This window comes from Schistocerca americana, chromosome 1 (genome assembly GCF_021461395.2).
Source record: "Schistocerca americana isolate TAMUIC-IGC-003095 chromosome 1, iqSchAmer2.1, whole genome shotgun sequence".
In the NCBI taxonomy this organism is placed as follows: Eukaryota; Metazoa; Arthropoda; class Insecta; order Orthoptera; family Acrididae; genus Schistocerca; species Schistocerca americana.
In genome coordinates this window covers 754,676,506-754,701,930 of record NC_060119.1, presented here as the reverse complement: position 1 = coordinate 754,701,930, position 25,425 = coordinate 754,676,506, and the positions used below count along the sequence as shown (strand labels likewise).

At 39.9% G+C, this 25,425-nt stretch overlaps 1 protein-coding gene across 4 annotated transcripts in view; it reads left to right on the top strand.

Annotated features, from left to right (window-relative positions):
• The window catches only part of LOC124611375 (ATP-binding cassette sub-family C member 5-like), a 515,589-nt gene that overhangs the window by 425,829 nt on the left and 64,335 nt on the right, over positions 1–25,425 (top strand). For all 4 annotated transcript variants that reach the window (XM_047140243.1, XM_047140240.1, XM_047140242.1 and 1 more), the window contains one exon: positions 7,819–7,981. In XM_047140243.1, the coding sequence (XP_046996199.1) occupies positions 7,819–7,981 (163 nt within the window). The remainder of the gene's footprint in view (positions 1–7,818; positions 7,982–25,425) is intronic.

The window sequence follows — 25,425 nt, the reverse complement described above, 5'->3', positions numbered from 1 at the left end:
TGATGCTGGAAGTTGTTGTGTACTTCATGCATTGATCTTATGGATGCACGTATTTCCAATTATTTTTGCGTGGCAACATTTCCACACTCTTTTTTCAACCGAGAGTGCAGCAGTCCTGTTTCCTCAGCATTTTCCATATTTGATTATTAAACCATGGAGCGTCCTTCTCATCCCTAATCCTCTTACTTGACACATATGTCTCCATAGTGTGATTTACAATCAGTTTGAACTTTATCCACAATCCCTCTATGTCCGTCATTCTGTCATGCTGGAGTTAAATTGTGCCCATTAATTGTCTAAGTGGGATTCTGACAACTTCTTATCTACTTTTTCTAGCATAAGCACTCTCCTGGTCTTCTTGACGGATTTGTTAACTTTAATAACCATCGTTGATATGATGGCATCTTGGTCACTAATTCCTGTCTTTATGCTAACACTGTTGATAATGTCAGACCTATTGGCAGACAAAAGGTCTAAAATATTTCCATTGCGTCTGAGTTGTCTAATTATTTGTTCAAGGCAGTTTTCGGAAAACTTTTTCGGAACTACTTCACAAGACTGTCTGTCCATACCGCATGCAGTTAATCCATAGATGTCCCAGTCTATACTTGGCAGATTAAAGTCACCTCCAACTAACAGTGCATGATCTGGTAATCTCCATGCTATTGATCGTAGACTTCCTCTGAATGACTGTAAAACTGTCACAGCAGAATTGGGTGGCCACTAAAAACAACCAACAATTAACTTGTTTCCACTTAGACCTGTTATATGCATCTAGATAACTTCAATGTCATGCTCAAATTTGACCTCAATATTTTCATCAGCTGCGATGAACACTCCACCTCCAATAGCATTTAATCTGTGTTTCTGATATATGTTTCATGAATCGCTAACAATATTATGATATATCTCATAACATTGTTACATTCCATTCTGGATTTTCCATTGTTTGATATTTGTCATGAATCACTAAACATTTCAGAGCTTTCTACTTCCAGTTTCAGCAGCTCTCAGCCCCATGAATAGTTTGAGCCTGAGAAATTTCCATAAAGGCAGTAAATTCATTACATGTTACAAATACTTTAACATTTTCAAGTTAAAATTTTGACAGTCAGATTGTTGACAGGTTGTACATGATCTGATTTTTCTCTCTGCATATCAGCTGATGAATGTTCATCACAGGACCTCAAACTACCACCTTGCCTAAAAACCTCCATCTCCACTCCACTACCTGAGTAGCTGCTTCCTTTGTGTAGCACACCCCTTACCTATCAAGGAGAGTTCTACAATTCTGCATCCTATGTGCAGAGCCAGTCCTGACAAAACTCTACCATCTGTTGAGCAAGATGTATGAGACAGGCAAAATTCCCTCAGACTTCAAGAAGAATATAATAATTCCAATCCCAAAGAAAGCAGATGTTAAAATTACCGAACAATCAGTTTAATAAGCCACGGATGCAAAATACTAATGCGAATTCTTTACAGACGAATGGAAAACCTGGTAGAAGCTGACCTCAGGGAAGATCAGTTTGGATTCCGTAGAAATATTGGAACCCATGAGGCAATACTGAGCCTACAACTTATCTTAGAAGCTAGATTAAGGAAAGGCAAACCTACATTTCTAGCATTTGTAGTCTTAGAGAAAGCATTTGACAATGTTGACTGGAATACTCTCTTTCAAATTCTGACCATGGCAGGGGTAAAATACAGGGAGCGAAAGGCTATTTACAATTTGTACAGAAACCAGATGACAGTTATAAGAGTCGAGGGACATGAAAGGGAAGCAGTGGTTGGGAAGGGAGTGAGACAGGGTTGTAGCCTCTCCCAGATGTTATTCAATCTGTATATTGAGCAAGCAGTGAAGGAAACAAAAGAAAAATTCAGAGTAGGTATTAAAATCCATGGAGAAGAAATAAAAACTTTGAGGTTCACCGATGACATTGTAATTCTCTCAGAGACAGCAAAGGACTAGGAAGAGCAGCTGAACGGAATGGACAGTGTCTTGAAAGGAGGATATAAGATGAACATCAACAAAAGCAAAATGAGGATAATGGAATGTAGTCGAATTAAGTCGGGTGATGCTGAGGGAATTAGATTAGGAAATGAGACACTTAAAGTAGTGAAGGAGGTTTGCTATTTGGGGAGCAAAATAACTGATGATGGTCGAAGTAGAGAGGATATAAAATGTAGACTGGCAATGGCAAGGAAAGTGTTTCTGAAGACCATTGAGTATTGCTTTAAGTGTCAGCAAGTCATTTCTGAAAGTATTTGTATGGAGTGTAGCCATGTATGGAAGTGAAACATGGATGATAACTAGTTTGGACAAGAAGAGAATAGAAGCTTTCGAAATGTGGTGCTACAGAAGAATGCTGAAGATTAGATGGGTAGATCATATAACTAATGAGGAGGTATTGAATAGAATTGGAAAGAAGAGAAATTAGTGGCACAACTTGACTAGAAGAAGGGATCGGTTGGTAGGACATGTCCTGAGGCGTGGAGGGATCACCAATTTAGTACTGGAGGGCAGCGTGGAGGGTAAAAATCGTAGAGGGAGATCAAGAGATGAATACACTAAGCAGATTCAGAAGGATGTAGGTTGCAGTAGGTACTGGGAGATGAAGAAGCTTACACAGGATAGAGTAGCATGGAGAGTTGCATCAAACCAGTCTCAGGACTGAAGACCACAACAACAACATGTGCAGGTCCAGAAATCTGCGGCTATGATCATCACAGAATCAACAGAGCCCCTTGTTGAAACCCTCCATCCAGCTCCAAAACAAAGGACCCCCATCGACTCTGGGATGGTGTTTCAAATAGTGAGCTCTGCTTGCACCCTGTATGTGAGACCAGCAGTCTTCACCACTTCCACCAGCCACCTGTAGGAACAGACTGTTTCCTCAGAACCCAAGCAACAGGCATCATTGCTGCTGACCTGACTAACAGCTTCTAGACTACTGAACCCTGCACCCTCGATAGCCACAGGCAGAACCTCCTTCGCATCTCAGATAATGCCCCTTGTAGACTGACCTTTAGGTTGAGGAAAGCTTTACTTTTTGCAATGATAGTGTGCTTTGTTGTATGTGTCTTTAAAAAAAATATGAATGAGCATTTTTCACAGTTAACTTAAAATTTTATGTGACTCTACAAGAGTTATGCCTGACACCCAAATTGGTCAATGTACAGCAGATTTAGCTGAGCATTGTATGACTGGTAAATTGCAGCGTAGTTGCCGGGTCAGACAAGTAAGCAAGAGCTGTCAGAAAGTGGGAGGGGCAGCAGCAAGTGAGCAACAGGGTAGGTAAGAATTAAATATTTGGTCAGCCAGTAAGTAAATTTTGCTTGGATTTCCCCATGGGGGAGAGGGCTGAAGGCAAGATATTGCATGGGTTTGGACATTCAGCATCGTGGTGAGATTCTGACTGTCTACAACTAAAATATGTATGTATTCACCATAACAGTAAAATCACTTCCAAAATAACTACAGAAAATCTAGAGATTGCTTTCAAATCACAATAAAGATGTGATTCCTATAAAATTATCATCGTGTTTGTGCCATATTATTGACTAAGTTATTGGCTTTTGTACATGAAATTGCTTATAACAACTGTAACAAAAACTGGAGATGTGGTACAAATGCATTTACTTCATCATCTGTTGATGCTTGAAATCAGCTATAAAATGAGCATATTTGACTTCAGATGAACAGGCCCTCTTACTTACTTACTTACTGGTGAATGCTGCAGTCCTTGTAGAACCTTGGCCTCCTTTGTCACCTGCCTCCACTTGCTTCTGTCTACTGCTTACTTCTTCCAGTTCCTGATTCCCATTGCTTTGAAGTCCTCTTCCATATCATCAACCCACCTTTTTCTTTTCCTTCTTGTCAACATTTCCCTTACCAGTTCATCATCCTGTAATCTACATCCTTCATAGTCTGATGTATGACATCAGCCACAATTCCATTTCATGAGGTGAAAATCCATGCTCATCTCCCAACCTGTAGGACCAGAATTTTATTTTCTCTTTGTGTTTATTCCCCTAAGGGGATCGGCCTTCCTGTTCCTAAATTGGTATGGCTCATCTGTCGAGGCCTGTCTGGCTTAGCTTCAGTGCCCTGCCAGTAGCTATGGTGGCATAGCCCTCAAATTCGCTGGAGCACGCAAACCCCCCTACCCGGCACTGAAGGTGCCTTTGATAAGGCTGTGCCCTGTGAGACAGAAACAGACTACCTCTGTCTAAGCAGACCATCTATTTACTCTAAATAAAAACCATATTCAGGATGTGTCTGATATGAATGTAGGAAATGAGAGGACTGGTAGAGTGGGTCATAACAAGCATATTTCACATAGTATCCCGTATCAGCATCCCATAGCATAGGCACTAGATGTTGTTGAACAGTGTCTGGGCTGCCAAGAGTGTAGGCACATAATATACCATCTGAGCCACCATGGTAGCAGCTCTGTAGGGCAACGATTTCAATGTATTTGTGACGTCAAGGTAAAAGAGACATCAGGTGGAAGTTTTATGACTTGTAGTCGACATAGTTGCAGATATTCCAGGTGGGGCAACATTGCAGGTTTTCTGCTTCTTACTTGGATGTGAACGCAGTTCTTTTGGCTGTGCAAATGGCTGTTTGATAGGTGTTGCATAGAGGGCAGCACCTTTACACACTGTGGAGTCTGGTTTCCCCTGCATCAGTTTGTCGTGACATGAGGACACTCTTCTGTTTGCTACTGTGTGGTGTGGACAGGGAATGGAGTGCTATTCTCGGGAGGAAATGGCAGACATGCATTGTGCTTACAGGCCAGGGGATGGAAATGCTCACACTGCCCAATGTCTATATGTTCGGTGGTTTCCAAATCATCGAGTGCCAGGTCCACACACATTTGCTGCCATCCACAGTTCCCTATGAGGGACAGATTTACTTGAGGTGCATTTTCCACTGCAGTGTTCTCGTAATGGCACCGTGCATTTAAGGTCTACTTTGAAACGTGGTGCATTCATTTTGTGTCACATGTACGAAGACCTAATGGATGCATCATCATTGCACAGTGCGTACACCATGGTTTGAATAGGAGGCATTAGCACCACTGGAAAACACACCCTGAACAAATTCATGGTGTGTTGCATGGGAAATGGGTGTAAGCCATTCCACATTTGTGCATGTATAGCAAGAAAATGATTTCTGCCCCTACTGCGTTCAGAAGACTCATGACCTTAACCCAGATGATTTTCTGCCAGTTGTTTTCGCAAAGTTGTCATTGAACAGGACTTCCTAAACTGTGTACTTTTTATGCACAAGGTATTCTTTACATGAGAGAGCATGTTCAACAGCAGCACACATGGGCACGAGAAAATCCACATGCGACCTTTGTTTGTGGTCACCTAGATTGCTTTGCTGTCAACATTTGGTCCGGCTTGGTAGGCAATAATCTGATTGATCAATAACATGCTTCCCCAGTAACTGAACACAAACAGATACTTCCATCTTTTTACAATAAACCCTGCCAGAGCTGTTGGAACATGTTCCACTCAATGTTCGACAGTGAATGTTGTGCCAACACAATGGTGCACCTGCGCACTTCACACAACCTGTGTGAATGCATTTGGATGAAACCTTTGGTGAGAACTGGATAGGAAGAGGTGGGCTGCTGGCATGGCCTGCACGTTCCCCTGACTTGGCGCCCATTCATTTTTTTTCTTTTGGGACCATCTGAAATTTGTCATTATAAAATACCCACTGAGACTGATGAAGAGCTGATAGTGCACGTTGTGGCAGCCCCAATAGAGCTTCCACTTTGCCAGGAGTGTTCGAAAGAGTGTGACAGTCACTCCAGTGCCACTGCATGGCATGCATTCAAGCAGGAGGGTGTAATTTTGAGCACCTTTTGTAACTGTTTTCAAATAAATATAAACTTCACCCCAACTTCTCATTTATCTTTTTGCCACAAATACATTGAATTGCCCTGCAGACTGCTACCATGATGGTTCGAAAGGTATGTTGTGTGCCTACCTCTTGGTGGCATGTGACGCTGTTCAACGACGCCTAGCACTGTACGATAAGGGAAGTGGGCATTGGTTGCTATGTGAAATATGCTTATTATGAACCACTCAACCAGCCCTCTCATTTTCTACATTCATTTCAGATACACCGTGTATATTATTATTACTGAGTGCCAAAACAAAACATTCTCCACTGTTACATGATAAGGATAACTTTGTCATGAATTATTTGTATTAATTTTTTAATTTACTGTTTATTTAATGAAAAAATTGTTAATTAATATTTGCAGACAAGGCACTAGAGTAACATATTGAATATATCATTAGTGTGAACCTGGGAAGAGAAAATACAGTAGCACATTTGACTAGTGATTGCCGTTCTAGTTTATGCGATGTTTAGATTGTAATAAAAAGTTGATTATATGATAATATGTGAATGATATGAAACGGTGTTCAAGTGCAGTTGTAGAAATATTATATAATGTATAGCAGCTGCAGGATGGTTAAGTTCCAATGATACTCTGAAGAAAGCCATCGATTTTTCACTCCTGTTTTTAACCTATTATTGATGTACTATTGACAGCTTAATATTTACGTGAGTGTACTAACATCTGCTAGTAGATTATGCATTATGGCAATGATGGCCCATAAGCAGTGATCATACTATTAACTGACATCTGCATTATATAATGTCAGATAATTATGTAAGTTACTGGAATAGGTAAGAAAATATATTTTTCAATTGCAACATTTCCTAGTTTTGTTTGTTATTTCCAGGAGCATTTGTTGTTGAAATGAAAGAATGTGTCAGTACTTCATTCAAAACAGATTTTACAGACTAAAAGCAGTAAAAGTTAAATACCATTTGAGACAAAAGAGAATATCTTATATCACTCACATAATAATGACAGGTAGATACACAGTTGATGTAATAGATATTGGATCCCTAAGTTGCTCAACTTTTTGGCAATTCTCTATACAGGAGAAAGGAACAAAAATTAATAGGGGACATAATATGTAATGGCATTGGTAGTGTTCCTAAAACATAGGCCAGAAGAGACACTGGGAATGGAAAAAGAGTTGTAAGCTACAATGAAATAAGAGCCAAAATTGAGCTTACAAAGTGCTTATGAACAGCAGAGGTCAGTGATGTTAGCGTAACTGGAAATACGTAACATAATGCAAATAAAAAATAAAAATTAAAGGAAGTCATATCTAAGAATGTGTGTGGTAGGAGTGGGGATGAGACAGCAGGGGTTGACGGGGGAGATGAGGAGAACATAATAAATATCAATAAATTCAAAAAGAATGAGAGATGATAATAGGTTAAGATGCTGAGAAAATACTTATTGTTTTGTTTTGGTAAGGGATAGAAAGTGACAAAGAGAAAAGAAATGCAGGAAAATTAAGAATGGTGTGGTATAACAGTATGATACAGAACTTCTTGAAGCTTTAGTTCACATTTTTGTCTTTGGAAGCTCCATTTTTGAGTGTAAATTCAAGTAATCTAAGTTGTGAAACAAATACTCAGGCTCATGTTCTTAGCAATGAGATATTGGTTTTTGTGACACAGACTGATTGCAGCCATACATTCACACTGAAAACTTGGTGGTGGTCATTCCATTTTGAAATGTTGAACACAATTTACTATTAATGCGATATACCATAAATTGCATGAAACTCATACCAAGATTGCTTCTTTTGCCAATAACATGAGTGGATACTACTAGAGATAAGGAATGATGTGTAATAAATTCACAATATTTCTTACCACTGTCTGTACAAAATTGTATTTCTGTGTCTGCTTTTTTTTGACAGAAATTAATGCCAGAGGATTTCAAAACAGCAAAAATCAATGTGTTGCCAGAATGGCCTACAAAGGGCAGAATTGAGTTCAAAAATGTCAGCCTCTGTTACAGAGAAGGTTTGCCAAATGTCTTAATGGGTATTAATTTTATCATTGAATCTGCTGAAAAAATAGGTATGTTAATAATATACTGTTTGTAGCTACAATAGCCAAAAGAAAAATAAATGTAAAATGCTTCTTAAATTTTATACATAAAAAAAGGAAAAGGTTGCTGAACAGCTACAGATATTCTGACACATAACTATAAAATGCTTCACTAGTTGTATTAGCTTGTGTTCCTGGAACAGATAATCCCTTGCTAAATCCAGGAGCCAAAGCTTCTTCAGAAATATATGCTGTGCTTTTTAGGTGTACAATCCAAATAACCATATTATTTGTGGATGTAGTTACAACTACTTTTATTTTATTATTTTTAGTAATTATTGCAAACATAGACTTGTTCAGTTTGTTGGTTCTTCAGTTGAACAAAATCCAAAATGATTTGCTAAAATTTGGAAATTGTCGCTGATGTACAAAGTAAACAAGTGAAATATACAAATCCACTGCATATGTGGTTGCATGCTTCCACTTATATAGTTGACATTAACCCCAATTATCTGAAGATTAAAACAAATAATTTTAATTAAAGATTTAATGTTGTAGGAGAAAAATGTACAAACTGTGCAATCATCTGTGAAATATTGTACTATGGTGCAAAAAAATTGTCAAATAGATTTCATTTTAATTAGTTTTAAAGTTATTTCCAATACCATGCCTGTTATCCCTTCAGAATATTGTGCCATGCTAGATTGCTAAATTAAGTAAAGAATAATTCATGTCTTATTTTCTGGGTTCTAGCTGGAACCCAGTTCCACATACTGTTCCTGCATTCTTGATTGGCACATGGAATCCCCCCAGATGGCCTTACCATCAAATTACCCATCTCCGGCTGCCACCCTTCCCTCCACAATGACCTCCATCTGTTCAAATTCCATCAATCCTTAACCCTCACCAGCACGGTCCTGCAAAACCATATCAACCAGTCCCAAACCTCCTTGCAATATCTTCCCTCCACACACAAAATTCTCCTTCTGTGCAATCCCAAATTACTGGATCCCACATCACACACTGAAACTCTTACACTTGAGGAGCTAGAGCAGCATGCACTATGCCAACTCAAAAAACTCTCCAACCTGTTCACTACCTGTTCCCACCTTGGACTATCACTATCCACTACCTCTACAACAGCCTCCACCACATACACTCATAGCTGACAAACCCTGTCTCACAGACCTACTACATTTACCCCATCCTCAAACACTCACTCTCACCACCACACAGAATTCAGAAATTTTGCAGACCCAAAACACGGTGTTTAACCTTTCTGCCAAACCCTAAGCCTTGCAGAAGTATTAGTCCTTTCCAAAGGCCTCACTTTTTGCCCCACTCTCAAATTCAATCATGCAGAACTTGTTAAAGACCTTCTCTCCTTCTCCCGGTCCCTACAGTGGAAACACTTTTTCGCCACCGACCGTACCAATCAGACTCAACCAAAGACCAATGTTGAACACTGCCTGACTCAGTCTATTCCTCTATCCAACAGTGATCCATCCAAGTGCCCCCCAATCACCCCCTGTCAACTTTCCATAATTTCTTAAGCTTGAACCTTGCCTCACCATCATTCCCCAAATCCCTCAACATGCAACCACAGAAAGATCTGCAATCCACCAAATAACTGATTTTTCAGTAGCCGGGGAAACATGTCTCATTTTACTGGAATTTCGGGAAACGAGCAAGCAACCAAGGAGGCCAGCAAAGAACGCAATGTGCCACTCCCCTATGGGCTGTCATCAGTAAGAAGCCATGGAATGGTGGGAGGATGGGCGTTGTTCAGTAAATCATGGCTTCATACTTTTGTAGAAGGAAACCTCAGTCTGGGATGTGTAGAGAACACAAATCACTGTACACATTTTAACTGAGACAAGAGGGCAGAAGCAAATGTAAATGGGAACTTGTCCTCAAGATGAGACAAGAGAAATATTAGTTTCTTTTGTGTCTGGACTCTGGTTTAAGCTTTTGGACTGCATGTTTTAATGTCTTGTAAAGTGTGTGATTTATAATTTTTTAAGCAACTGATCAGCCAACCACATGTATATATTCTTGTGTTGTAGAACAAAGTTTTAATTTCATTTTTTATGATATGTTTTAGAACTGAATATAAACATGATTGTAGTATCTCTCTCTATCTCTCTGTGTGTGTGTGTGTGTGTGTGTGTGTGTGTGTGTGTGTGTGTGTGTGTGTCGCTGGGTGTTAGTATACTTTATAGATGTAGCTTGTAGTGGCTTCTTCTGCCAGTTAGTGTATAATGTACAATTTTATTAATAGGAATTATGGAACACAGTGTGTGAATGAATGAATGAAGACATTTTTCTTGAAAGATATTAATTTGTTCTCCACAAACAGACTGAAATTAACTTTGATGTATCGAAGTACATCCAGTGTAAAACCTGACCTCTGTCTTATCAGTTACGCACATGGAAAAATTTAAACAATAACTGGGATTACAAAAGGTGTTGGACGTGCATGTTAAAAACTTGAACTGAAATTCATATGCTAATATTATAGAGCTTTTGAAATGCATAAATTAAGTGGCTATGATAACAGCCTCTCTGTATGTGAAATTTTGTGACCAACAATCAGTCACAGCTCATTACATAACAATGATGTCTACCTCTGTAGCTGGGTGGCCAGTGCAGCAGACTGACATGCAGGGGACCCAGGTTCAATTCCTGGCCAGTCAGGGATTTTATCTGTTCGGGGACTGGGTGTTGTGTTCTCCTTATCATCACTGATGCATAAGTAGTCAAAGTGGTATCAAATAAAAAGCCTTGGACTAGGTGGCTGAACAACCCCAGTCATTAATGTTATATGTTTATTTCATTCCACATAATAATGATACTAGAAACAATATTATGAAAATCATAGTTGCTACTCACCATGTAGTGGAGATACTGAGTCACATACAGGCACAACAAAAAGACTGTCAGAAAATGAGCTTTCGTCCAACAAAGCCTTCGTCAGAAATAGACAACACACACACACTCACGCAAACACAACTCACACACACATGACCACAGTCTCTGGTTGCTGAGACCAACAAGCAGCACCGCGTGATGGGAGAGGCAACCGGGTGGTGAGATTAAGGAGGAGGCTAGGGGGGAGGGGGAGGGATAGCAGTGTAGATGTGAGGGATGGTAAAATACTGTTTGTTAGAGCATACAGGGACAGGGTGGAGAGAGGTTAGGACAGCAGGGAGGTAGCGGAAAAGAAGAAAAGTAAAAAGAGTGAGGGTGCATTGGTGAAACAGAGGCTATGAAGTGCTGGAAACAGGCAAGGGCTAGATAGATAAGGATAATGACTAATGATGGTTGAGACCAGGAGGGTTACAGGAATGTAGGATATATTGCAGCGAGAGTTCCCACCTGCGCAGTTCGTAAATTGGTGGGAAAGATCCAGCTGGCACAGGCTGTGAAGCAATCATTGAAATGAAGAATGTCATATTGGGCAGCGTATTCAGCAACGGGGCGGTTCAGCTGTTTCTTGGCCGCCGTTTGTTGGTGACCATTCTTGCAGACAGACAGTGTGTTGGTTGTCATGTCCAGGTATAATGCACCACAATGGTTGCAGCGTAGCTTGTAGATCACATGACTGGTTTCACATGTAGCCCTGCCTTTAATGGGATAGGTAATGCTTGCGACTGAACTGGAATAGGTGGGATCTATGGGGCAGGTCTTATATCTAGGTCTATTACAGGACTATGAGCCATGGGGCAAGGGGTTGGGAGGTGGGGTTGTGCAGGGATGGACAAGGATGTCGTGTAGGTTTGGTAGGTGGTAGATTACAACTGTGGGACAGGTGGGAATGTTAGTGGGTAAAACATTCCTTATTTCGGTGCACAACGAGATATAGTTGAAACCCTGGCAGAAAATGTGATTCAGTTGCTTTGGTCCTTGGTGGTACTGTTTCACAAGTGGAATGCTCTTCTGTGGCCGAACAATGGGACTTTGGGAGATGGGGAGTAATTGGAGACTGTGAAGGCCTCAATGAGACACTTTGTATATTTCAAGAGGGACCACTCATCAGTACAGATGTGACAGCCTTGGGTGACTAACCAGATGTGGGGTTTGAGATTCTGTGTGTTCAGGAATGATTCTTCTAGATGGCCCACAAATAAGTTGATAAAGGATGGTGCCATGTGGGTGCCCATAGCTGTACCCTGCATTTGTTTGTAGGTATTGTCTACAAAGGAGAAATAATTGTGGGTGAGGATGCAGTTGGTTATGGCAACTAGGAAGGAGGTTGTTCATTTGGAACATAGTGTTCAGTAGCATTAGGGATGTTAGTGAAGAGAGAGGTGCCATCAATAGTGACAAGCAGGGTAAAGAAACAGGAACTGTGAAGAGCTGGTGCAGGAAATGTTTGGTATCTTTTATATAGGAGGGTATGTTGTGGGCTATAGGCTGAAGGAGATGGTCCAGAGTAGAGATTCTCTCAGTGGAGGCACAGTAATCAGCCACATTGGAGTGCACTGGGATGTTGGGTGTATGGACTTTAGGAAGCATGTAGAAGGTAGGAGTGGGGGAATGATAGGGACGAGGAGAGAGATAGACTCCAGAGAGAGGTTCTGGGATGGGCCTAAGGATTTAAGGAGAGAGCGGAGATCCTGATGGATTTCTGGAATGGGGTCAATGTGGCACAGTTTGTAGGTGGATGAATCTTACACCTGGTGGATTCCTTCTGCTAAGTAATCACTGTGCTTCAAAACTTTGTCAGCAGGCAGATTTTCTGTGTGAATCAGAGCTGATGAGAACCTTTTTTGTTTTGATGACACCTCATCTGTAATATTTCCTTCAGGATTGCATGCTATGTACAGTGTACTGATTGAGAAGGTAAATCCTGAAGACTGTCATGGGGAAAACAACTCAGCACTTGAGCGAGTTCCCTTGGTTTGAGCTATCAGTGAATAATAGCATGAATAACAACCTTTTGCAGCACAGACCAGTGTAAGACATGGAGGAAGAGAGTCAGTGAGGTTCTGGAAGGTACTGACAGCGATGTGGAGCCATGCCAACTCCAGTACCTTGGTTAGCTGTGTTAGGTTTGTAGGTGGAGTTACCATAGTGCGTATGACTCGATCGAGCTGGTCCCAAGGAGACTCATTTGGTTTTAAGTCTGGGGAGCAAGATGGCCAGGGTAGTAAGGTAAATTCACCCTGGCACTCTTTGAACCATGCATGTACGTGGCAAGCTGTGTGACATATTGCATTTAGCGTGCTGTCATGCCTATTAAAAACAAACTGCACATTTGGGGTGGTCATGGTCCTCAAGGATAGATGTATACTTGTGTTGATTCATTATGCCTTCCAGATTGACAAAATCGCTCAGGGAATGACACAACATTCCCCAGACCATTACGCTCCCTACTCCGGCCTGAGCCCTTTTGATGATTGTTGTAGGGTGTTTGCTTTCAGATATTTCATGCTATTCACATCAAAAGCCATTTGACCATTGGAGTGTAAAGCATCTGAAAAGGCCACTTGTTGCCACTCTTTGAACATCTAGTTGTTGCATTGGCATGCAAATTCCAGTCTTCATCACTGATGAACAGCAGTCAGCACAGGTGCATGAACCAAGTGCCTGCTGCGGAAGCCCATATGCAACAACATTCACTGAATGGTCATTGAGAGTACACTGTTCCACTTAGTTCATCTTTCAATGCCAATAACAAGTTTACAAACTTATTGACTTTGGAAATGCTCCCATCCTTGCCCTGAAAGCCAATGATCATATCCTTTTGGATTTCAGATAAATCTCTCTGTTTTCACATTACAACAATGACTGCAGTGTTTTCCGTGCACCCCCAACATGCCTCATATACCTTCCACTACTAGTGCTGCCCCCTCCATATGTGAGTGATTATTGCATGTTGATGTTGAACATAGGTGTTTATCACATTAATGTACTTTGACCATGTATTAAACTATAACTGGGCGATGTGTCATATAACACAGACAGTACAGAGTATCACAGACAGTGCAGAATCTGGCAACCATATAGAAAAAGGGAAGTCCTATTTATAATTGTTTATGTAACTTTTGACATCAGTGTACCACTCTCCTAGTAATTATACAGAATTATTCATAGAAAATAATATTCTTAAAATGTAAAATTGCAGAGTTTTTATATTTGATGATATTAGGTATAAGGCTGAACATGTGAAGCCTCTATTAGACATATTAAGACCATTAAACTTCTACTGTCTAAATGACAAATCCACCACACTCAGTGCATGCTTAGATAATATAACCTGCAACTTTCAGCGAAATGAAGCTGAATTTGGTACTGTAAACCACAGGATGTCAGATCATGCAGGGCTGTGGGTTAGGCACCCTCTAAACAACAAGACAGGCAGTTCTTCAACTGAGTTAGTAAGAGTAATCAGACCAATAACAGATCATAAACTGAATCAGTTAAAAACTGATCTTAGTCGCATCAACTGGGATACAGTACTCACTAATGATATGTCTGCTAATGATTCAACACTGCAATTTATAGAATTATTTGTAAAAAACCATGACTCATGTTGTCCCAAATATCACAGAAAACACACAAAGCATAACTGGAGTAATAAACCTCAAGAACTGAGAAACTGGTACACAACACACCTGCACAAACTTAGGGAAGAAATGATGGTGCACTATGACAGATTGCGACAGAACAAGCTGAGGAGGAAATTTACACAGCAGCGAGAAGAGTGTATAGATAGTAAATTAGAGCAGCCAAGAAGAAAGCTAATGACAATTCAGTTCAACAAATAAGTGTAAACCAGTGTGGAAATTTATCAAAACAGAGATAAGCTATGAAAAGAAACCCAACAACATTCCAATTCAATTGAACATATTAAATGCACACTTTACCTGTTCTGGCTCAAATAAAAATCTCATTGAAGATGCAAGTAAAGCTATAGTTTTTCTTCCAGCTCTAGACAGTGAGCAACATGACAACTTCTAATGGACACTTGTGTCCTACAGACAGGTTAACAAAGCAATTGCCATACTTAGCAACTTAAAAGCAGAAGACTTCTATGGACTTTCAGATCATCTAATAAAAAATATAAAGAACGAAATTCTACTGCTGCTAACCAAAATCATCAACAAAATGCTACTCGAAGGAATCTTCCCAGATTGCTTAAAAATTACTATTGTAACACCTATCCATAAGAAAGATGATAAAGCATCTCCTGATAACTATTGTCCCATGTCACTCTTACCAGTAATATCAAAAATCATAGAGTATTGTATGCACAGATGAACAAGCACTTCAAGAAAAATAATCTAACTAGCTCCTCACAATATTGTTTCATACCTTGTCTTTCCAGGGTCAGAGCAGTGGAGAATATCATTACAAAAATAGCTGATTCTTTTGAGACTAATAAAACAACCTGTGCGACTCTTCTAGAGTTGAGGAAAGCTTTTGACAGTCCCTCCCATTGTATACTTATCAGAAAGCTCCAATACTACAGAGTTAGAGAGAATGCTCTTCACCTTAGCAACAGAAAGCATATGGTAACTATAAACAACCAAAGGTGAGACTCATTACTTGTTACAAAAGGCATTCCACAGCGCTCAATACTGGGTCCATTCCTGTTCATTGTGTGTGTGTGTGTGTGTGTGTGTGTGTGTGTGTGTGTGTGTGTCTACAACTGTTGCCATACAAGCTGACGATTTAGAGGAGCTGCAATGTAATTAAATATAGCAGTGGACCAATGCACTAACTTGTTCCAGGCAAATTATTTGCAAATTAATAACAATAAAACTGAAGACATTGTTTTCAGTTCAAGTGTGTCTAATGAAGATAAAAAAATAATCAAACTATTAGGTTTGCACCTAGATCACAAACTCAGCTGGGCGAGTCATACAGAAAGATTGTGCTCAAAATTTTCTCAGGTGATTTATCTGCTGCACATACTGAGGAATAATGTAAGCAAAACCCTACTATTATCTGCTTATTTTGCATTTTTCCACGCCCATCTTACCTGTGGAACTCTTCTATGGGGCAACTGCTCCAGCTCAAGAACTGTATTCAAGTCCAAAAAAGCCTAACAGATGTATAGCTGCACTCCCTGTCATTCTAGTAGAGTCACCCAGAACCCTTGATGAGTAGCAGGGTACCCTTTACTAGGTCTTTGTGAGACACAATCTCTTCAGCGATTAATGTCCCAAATATTTACTGTCTTTTGGCTTCCTGTGCTTCGCATTGGAAATAGTTTACACTCAGGGGTTTCTTTCTTGAGGCCGATTGTGTGCAGCTGTTTCTTGAAGTTCCCATGGGTAGTCAACAGACCTACAACGAGTTTAATCTGTCTTCTGTTCAAGCCCAGGATTGCAATACTTCTCTTAAAATATGGTTTGGGCATCACTAATTTACCATGTTTTCAATTTTGAATCTTAATGCAATACTCTGTGTGCTTCTTTCTGACCCAGCCACATAATTTAGATTTTACCATACCATTAGTGATGATTAAGACAGATTCTGAAGCAACAAATGGACTCATCGCTGCTGCACTAGACAGCCTATCAGCTTGTTCATTACCACTAATCCCTGGGTGACCAGGGACTCCCATTTGGTCAAACCTGTTGCTTTCTCCAAGCCTCACAAGGGAGTCATGGCATTCTTCATTGGTCTTTGATCTCATTGCAGGGGACTAATGAAGATTTCAGAAATGCTTGGCTGTCTGAATGAATGTAGATAGTATGATCCTTGTAGCACTTAAGTAAATTCTCATGTACACATGCTCTTACAGTGAATATCTCTGCCCAGAATTTCATAGTTGGCATCCCTGGAGAGACTGCAGTACCATATACCTTGGTCCTAGCAGCTTCATCTGTTTTGACCCATCCACAAACCAGACTGTCTCCTGAACAGTATCATGGTTCATTCTTCCAATGCTCCGTGCTTCCAACTGTTACACTGAAACATTTGTTGAAGCAGCTGGAAGCTGTTTCATAGCCAGTGGGAATTTCTCCAACCATTCCTATATTTACCACAGTCATTATATTAATGTGGGATACTGGATATCCTAAAGGATTCCAGTTTTTAACCTTTATACCCCTGCTAGTGTCTCCATTGTAACCCAAAGGTGTAACGGAGACAAGTCCAGCATAGTCTGCTTTCCTGCAGTGTTTTTGTTGCTAATTCCTCCTATTATGCAAAGCAGGCCAATCTCTGCACCTTTCCAAGGTCCTCAGCAGCCACCTTTTGCTCTGCTTTATTCCACCATACTGGAGTCCCATAAAAGTATCACAGGTTTTATAACAGATTTGGATATCCAGTACATGCTTCTGGGACCCAGATCACAGTTTTTACCACAGGCCCTTGTAGTGCACGTGAGAGCACCTTTTGCCTTGGAACTTTTATTCTTCTGTGTGAGGAGTCCATGTTGGTTTTGCATCCTTGGTTACCCCTGTGTATCCCTGGAAAAAGTAATCTCTATCATTTAACTCTATAATGAGTTCATTCATCACCTGGTTCTGCAGTAGTGGAGACAAAATCCCACGTTGTAGACACTGTCTGGTGATGTTAATCCGCATTTTTACATCTGTCAATGTGACTTTTACCTTTCATCTGCTCAACATGGTGGTCTTAATGCCATGCTATTTGGCAGCTCTAAACTTGGATTTGAAGGTCATGTTGCATAGAGCCCCCTCAGTATCCAGGAAGATGCAGTGAGCAACTTCTTGAATGTGTAGAGCTTTTTCTACCTTCCTAACAATTTGGTAAAGAGCAGTTTTGCATGATTTTACTGGTCGATACGCATGTTTTTTTTTTTTTTTTTTTTTTTTTTTTTTTTTTTTTTTTTCATGTAGAGGAACCTCAGCTACCATTCTCTTTATCATGTTCACATTAACCAGTTTTTTTTTTTTTTATAATGTCTGTAAAAGAAAGAGGGACAGAGTGATTAGGCCTATATCCTTAGCCTTGGTATGATCAGTTCTCCCTGACTTCTGAATGAAAACAATGTTTACTGTCCTCCAAGTATTGGGGATGACTTCTGCTACTAGACTGACTCTAAACAGACTGCATATGAATTTAATTATTCCCTCCTGCTTCTTGCAGTAGAGCCAGAAAAATCCCATCTGGGCCTGGTGACTAGAATGGTTGGAAAACTCCACTGCCCACTGGATTTTCTAGAAGTCAATCAGCAATTTGTAAGCAGTCTTCTTTTAGACTGATTGTATTTCTGTAGTATTGTACCAATAAACTGAAATCTGCTACCTGATTTAGGTTACTATGTTTCTTCATCTTGTGAAGGGCACAATTTAATAATTGCGAACATTTAAAGCAAGTTGTGAATCTTTGCACCACTTTAAGATCTTATCAAGCTCTGGCTGGATATTTGTGCAGCTTCTTTGAAACTGTACTTCATTGTAGATAACTGAACACCTACTAAAAGTCTGATGGTGTTACGGGTCCTCCCCAAGTTACTTCCACATCTATCAGTGACTTTCCATGCTGGATAACTTGCTGTGTCCTCCCTACCAAAAAATCAATAATCCAATCACAAATTTCTCTTGATACCCCACATGGTCATACTTTTGATAAAAACTGTAGGTATGGCACTCAGTCAAATGTTCTTTGGAAAGCAATAATATGGCATCTACCTGACAGGCTTGGTCTGTGGCTTTTATTATGTCACATGAGAAAAATGCAAGTAGGGTTTCGCAAGATCGATGCTTTCAAAATTTGTGCTGAGGTCATCCTATTTGAGATACCTCATCATGAGAATGAAGCCGTTCATGACAGCAGTGTTGTATAAAACACTTTCTGACTTCTTGCCATCTCAGTTCAGGGTAAAACCTTGAGCTTTCAATGACAGCTCAGTTGTCTTTACCAGGAGCAACTGACTTTCAAAACTACTGTTGTGGTGGCCTTATATAGGCTATAAATGGCTTAACACTGTTGCGGATGGTTTCAGCTTCTAATGACCACCACTTGCATTCCAAAATTAATCATCTGAAATATGTGTTCCAAAAGAATGGCTATGATTCAGGTGATATGAAGTCAGTCTTCTCCAAGAAAAGGAAACATGAAAATGAACATTCATATGATGAGCCACTGATTGTATTCCTCCCTTTCCACAGTGCTACATCCAGCAAAATAGGCAGAGTCCTGGGAAGATAAAATGTATTTTCCAACCTCGTAGGAAGGTAAAGTTGATGCTAGCCCTGGTTAAGGACAGACTCAGCCTCAGGTTCCATGGGATTTATGATGCCCCTTGTAAGAGCAGAAGCAAATAAATCAGTCAGTCCATCCGTATCATTTCCATATAATAAAAATCAAGAACTTGAGAAATCTGTAGTTGCTGAGCACAGCTTCAGAAAAAAATACAAAATATTATTTGATGAAATGAAAGTTTCAGCCCAGGCTCCTATATAATGGGATTCTGTAATTGAAGAGGCTGTAGAAATATGAATCTGTGAGAAGAACTTGAACCATGACAGTGGATATAATATTACCAGTGCCTGGAAATGAGCTCCCAATGCAAAAAAGAGACTGAGATATTCATCACAGTATTTACACTACTACAGGAATAGTGGCACTACCAGTGTAGACATTGACACCATTTGTGATAGCATTACATAATCATCAACCAATCAGAAGATATCTATGGGCTATATAAGGACCCTACAACATTAGTTTTGATAGTCAGTTGCTCCTGATGAGGACAATGCAGGTAATCATCACAATCTCAAAGTTTTACCTGAATTGATGTGGCAAGAAGTCTGACACTTTTTTATACATACTTCATGATGCTTGAACTCAGAATGTTTCCCAAAAAAAAAAAAAAAAAAAAAATAGATGTCAAACATATTTGATGGTAGTTTTGTGGGTCACTTCTGCTACCCTTCCTGTAGACAGGTGTGTCCTGTGCTTTCATCCAGCTATGGGGCTCTTTTTTTGTTCTAGGGATCTACATTGAATTAGAGTTAACAGAGGGGCTATAATAATCGCAACTGCTTCTAATTTCCTGTAACTGATTCCTGTTCCTGTTGCTGTTGCTGTTCGGTCGAGACTGTTATATGAAAAGTTAATATTGCTGTGGCCTAGCTATGTATTCTATTGTATAGGTGCCTACAAGCAAGCAAACACCTGTCATTTCTCTATAGTTTTTCAACTTGTTTGACTGTGCTTGTGGGTGCAAATGTCAAATATCACACACAAAATGACTACATATAAGTTATTCACACACATAAATAAGCTACATACTAGTATTTGAGAGCAGGTGTTGATGTGATAATAAACACTCTTGGGAATCTGTATAGGAAGTGTTCCAAAGTTTCAATAAAGCGAGGAAGCAGTCTGCCTCAAATAATTGAGTAAAAACCATTCTTTACACTTCATTTCCGTAATGCCTGCCGAATACCAAAGTAGTAAAACTAGAGTCTTCCACATAAATCACTATGTCAACACACTTTGTAATGTCAAAAATTATGTAAAGTCCTCACATTGAACTGGTCATTTACAGCACACATGTGATTTTAATCTGCTGAGTTCCTGTGAGAGTTATAAAAGATATAAATCAAAAGCCAACATGAACCGATGTTCAAACCAATCCCAAACAGATGTGGCCTTGTGACATGGTACATTATAATCCATAAAAATTCCATCATTGTTTGGGAACATGAAGTCCATCAATGGCTGCAAGTGGTCTCCAACAAGCCAAACGTAGCCACTTCTGGTCAATGATTAGTTTGGGTGTACCAGGTAACCCAGTCCATTCCGAATAAACAGAGCCGGTACCGTTATGGAGTTTCACCAGCTTCCACAGTGCTGTGCCTTGTTGACACCTTGAGTCCATGGCTTTCTGGGATCTGCACCACACTTGAATCCTACCATCAGCTCTTACCATCTGAAATCAGGAGTCATCTGAGCAGGTCATAGTTTAACAGTCTGCTAGGGTCCAACCTATATGGTCAGGAAAGGTGCTGCAGGCAGTGTCATGATGTTAGCAAAGGTACTCACATTGGTTGTCTGCTGCCATAGCCCATTAATGCCAAATTTCGCTGCACAGTCCTAATGGATATGTTCGTTGTACATCCCCAATTGATTTGTGTGGTTATTTCACACATTGGTGCTTGTCTTTTAGCACAAACAACTTTGCACAAATGCATCTATCTCTAATTATCCTTCCATATTCAAAGACTAAAACCCTTCATGTGGCCATAATCACGTTGAAAACATTTTCACATGAATCACATGAGTACAAATGACAGCTCTGCCAATGCACTATTTTTTTATACTTTGCATACACAATTCTATTGCCTTCTGCATATGGGCATATTGCTATTGTATCAGTTTGTCAACTTGGTGTATAATATGTAGCCAAATTGCTCTACAAATAATTTATGAGTCATTGTTAGAAAGTAAGATTTCATGCCACTTTCACTAAAACAAAAACATCATAAAAAGCAAATGTATGTATGGAAATAACCTTCTAAATGAATGTTATACAAGTGTGACCAAATGTTGTACCCAGTCCCAAATAAAATATGAATGTACAACATCCAGAAGTTGCCTAGTGAAAAAATATGGATTTACAGCAGGAAATGTAAAAATTTTTGAAAAGAGAGTAATATTATTGATCCTCTCCAGGTGATACTGCCTTATCTAGTACTGACTGTCCAGGCAGAGAGGTTTGCATGTATGCTTGAAGCTGAGAGCTATTTTGGCATCAGCATAGATACTGGCAAGGTCCCCCAACCTGGACAGGCCTCATTGGATGAACCTGATGAAAAGAGCCACACAGTGCCCCATCTCTTCCTAAATTCTTTCTGTAATTCTGTCCCCAGCAACCTAGTTTCCCAACTCAAGGCATGATTCAATCCGTGCTGAGGAGAAGTGCATGGAACATGGGAAGATACCTCATGAATGCAGCCTCAGGGATCCTGGGTGAGTTCCCTGAGAAAGTAGCCTTACACTGGTGTGAGGTTCAACTAGTGTCCATCCGATATATCCAAAATTATCATGGGTGCAAAATGGAGTGCACAGAAACTAGTTTAAAAACTGATGAACATCTTGATACCTCAAATGCCCAAACATCAGGTGTTGAACAAATGGAAGCTCTTTCTGTAACTGGACAAGGGGACAGAACAGTCCAAGAAGTGGAACGTATCACTGATAAGTTGGAACAGATCAAGACTGAAGCCTCGTCTAGGGCAGAGAGGAGGAATCTTCTAAGAGAACAGAGAGAAAAGGAAGGCATAGAATGGGTTCTGAAGAACAAATGGGTGGTATTAAAACATCTTGAACCTAAGATCTCCAACAAATAACCATTTCAGAGTAAAATATTACACCACCTGTAAAATTTTGCACCAGGCATGAGTTATTTGTTTACTGTTCAGTAAAATATTGCTTCAGACATAATGCAGCCCAATTGTGCTTCTATTCTTGTGCAGAGGATGAGTTGGTTGCTTTTTGTAAGCAGCTGTAAATCACCAAGACTAATGTCAAGTAATTGCAAGCTGATGCATATAGATGTGTTAGGAACGCTACTGAGAATGTGCTGCATGATGCTATTAGTGCATGTGAGTGTGCATGCACTGAGTGTGGTATTGCTGAATGTGTGTTTGACTCAGCCGTCAAATGTAGCAGGCCAGCCACTGGAGGCTGCCTTTGGGAGCCATGCACACAGCACGGTCATGTTTTTATATATAAAGAAATTAGTTTTATATTTATAAATATTGAGCCATACTTATAATAGATTATTATTTGTTATACAACTTTACAGGCAACACTGCTACTTGCCATGTAGCTACCAAAAATTTTCAATGCCTGAATCTAAATATTCAGATATTTTGTAGGAAGAGTGGCTAATGACATATGGTTTTATTTATTTATTTTTTATTTTATTTTATTTTATTTTATGCAAGAGCTTGTTGAATATCTTACCACCAAAGTACATCATTCTATTCTGAACCCTGTAATTGGGGCAAAGCATTCATGAAAATTATTTTTGTTCCATATATTGTGACTGTGTATGTCACAGTTCAGTTCAGACAGATTTGGATTGGGGCAGTAACTACCAAATGAACATGGTTAAGGTTTCTATTCTGCAGAAGAGAACTATAAGTATGGTAGCAAAGGTGAATTCAGGTACATCACGTGACAATCTATGTTCAAAACAAATGACCCTCAATGTCAAAGGGACAAAGTCTCCTAATTTACTTCCAAATGAACCAAAAATCTGGGCTGGAATCTTTTAAAAAGCAGCTTAAATAATGGTGTATCATTAAATTCAGTATGTGTGTGTGTGTGTGTGTGTGTGTGTGTGTTTGTTGTCTGTTTTTGACAATGGCCTTGTCAGCATAAAGCTAACTTTCTGATGGCCTTTTTGTTGTGCCTTTCTGCAACTCAGAATCGCTGTTGTATGGTGACTAGCAACTACCCTTTTCACTGTTCCAAAACGAATGTCAAGTGTGTGTACATTTACATGTCTATTAGCAGTTCTGAAATTTTACCTTCCGAAGATAAGTAATTGCCATTAGTTCTGTCTCCGTGATCTTATATGTTTTAGCGATAACTTTGCCCTAGCCCTAAACATAGTGATAAATGGCATAGAAACAAATGATTATTTGTGCTGTGTTGTGGTGTATTACAATAACAGACTGCAATAATGTGCATTGCTGTTAAAATGTTTTGGTGTACAAATATCATTATTTGTACCAGGGTAAGTCAGTTATTATCTGCAAAGTAGTTACAAAATTTTATTGTAATCAAATAGGAAACTTACAAGAACATCATTTTTTGACATAGTCTCCTTGTGTTTCAATGCACTTGGTCCATCGTTGTTCAAGCTTCCTGATGTCCTCATAAAAGAAGGTTCTCGGTTGAGTCGCAAGCCAGGAGTGCACTGCTTCTTTCTCCGCTTCGTCCGAGGCAAATCGACGGGCCTTTAATGCCTGTTTAGTGGACTAAACAAGTGATAGTCATAAGGGGCAAGATCAGAACTATATGAAGGATGGCCCAGTACTTCAAATTTGAGTTTCTGGAGTGTTTCAGCAGTGTGGGCAGCAGCATGTGGACGGGCGTTGTCGTGCAACAACACAACAGCTTTTGACAGCAGTCCTTGGTGTTTGCTTTGAATTGCAGGGTTTAGCCTGGAAGTAAGCATCTCACTGTAACACACACTGTTTATTGTTGTTCCCCTTTCCTCATAATGTTCCAGTACTGGACCTTGTGCATCCCAAAAAACCATAAGCATCAGTTTTCCCGTGGACTGTTGGGTCTTGAACATTGGGGATAGGCTACAACCCCTTCCCAACCACTGCTTCCCTTTCATGGCCCTCAATTCTTATAACCGCCATCTGGCTTCTGTACAAATTGTAAATAGCCTTTCGCTCCCTGTATTTTACCCCTGCCACCTTCAGAATTTTCTCAACCATTGCTTCCCTTTCATGCCCCTCGAATCTTAGAACTGCCATCTGGTTTCTGTACAAATTGTAAATAGCCTTTCGCTCCCTGTATTTTACCTCTACCACCTTAAGAACTTGAAAGAGAGAATTCCAGTCAACATTGTCAAAAACTCTCTCTAAGTGTACAAATGCTAGAAATGTAGATTTGCCTTTCTTTAATCTATTTTCTAAGATAAGTCATAGGGTCAGTATTGCCTCACGTATTCCAACATTTCTATGGAATCCAAACTGATCTTCCCCAAGGTCCTCTGCTACCAGTTCTTCCATTCATCTGTAAAGAATTTGCGTTATAATTTTGCAGCCGTGACTTATTAAACTGATAGTTCGGTAATTGTCACACCTGTCAACACCTGCTTTCTTTGGGATTGGAATTATTATTTTCTTCTTGAAGTCTGAGGGTATTTCGCCTGTCTCATACATATGGCTCGCCAGATGGTAGAGTTTTGTCAGGACTGGCTCTCCCAAGGCCGTCAGTAGTTCTAATGGAATATTGTCTACTCCGGGGGCCTTGTTTCGACTCAGGTCCTTCAGTGCTCTCTCAAACTCTTCACGCAGTATCATATCTCCCATTTCATCTTCATCTACATCCTCTTCCATTTCCGTACTATTGTCCTCAAGCACATTGCCCTTATGTAGTCCCCTATATACTCCTTCCACCTTTCTGCTTTCCTTCTTTGCTTAGAACTGGGTTTCCATCAAAGCTCTTGATATTCATGCAAGTGGTTCTCCTTTCTCCAAAGGTCTCTTTAATTTTCCTGTAGGCAGTATCTATCTTACCCCTCGTGAGATAAGCCTCTACATCCTTACATTTGTCCTCTAGCCATCCCTGCTTAGCCATTTTGCACTTCCTGTCGATCTCATTTTTGAGACGTTTGTATTCCTTTTTGCCTGCTTCATTTACTGCATTTTTATATTTACTCCTTTCATCAATTAAATTCAGTATTTCTTCTGTTACCTAAGTGTTTCTACTAGCCCTCGTCTTTTTACCTATTTGATCCTCTGCTGCCTTCACTATTTCATCCCTCAAAGGTACCCATGCTTCTTCTA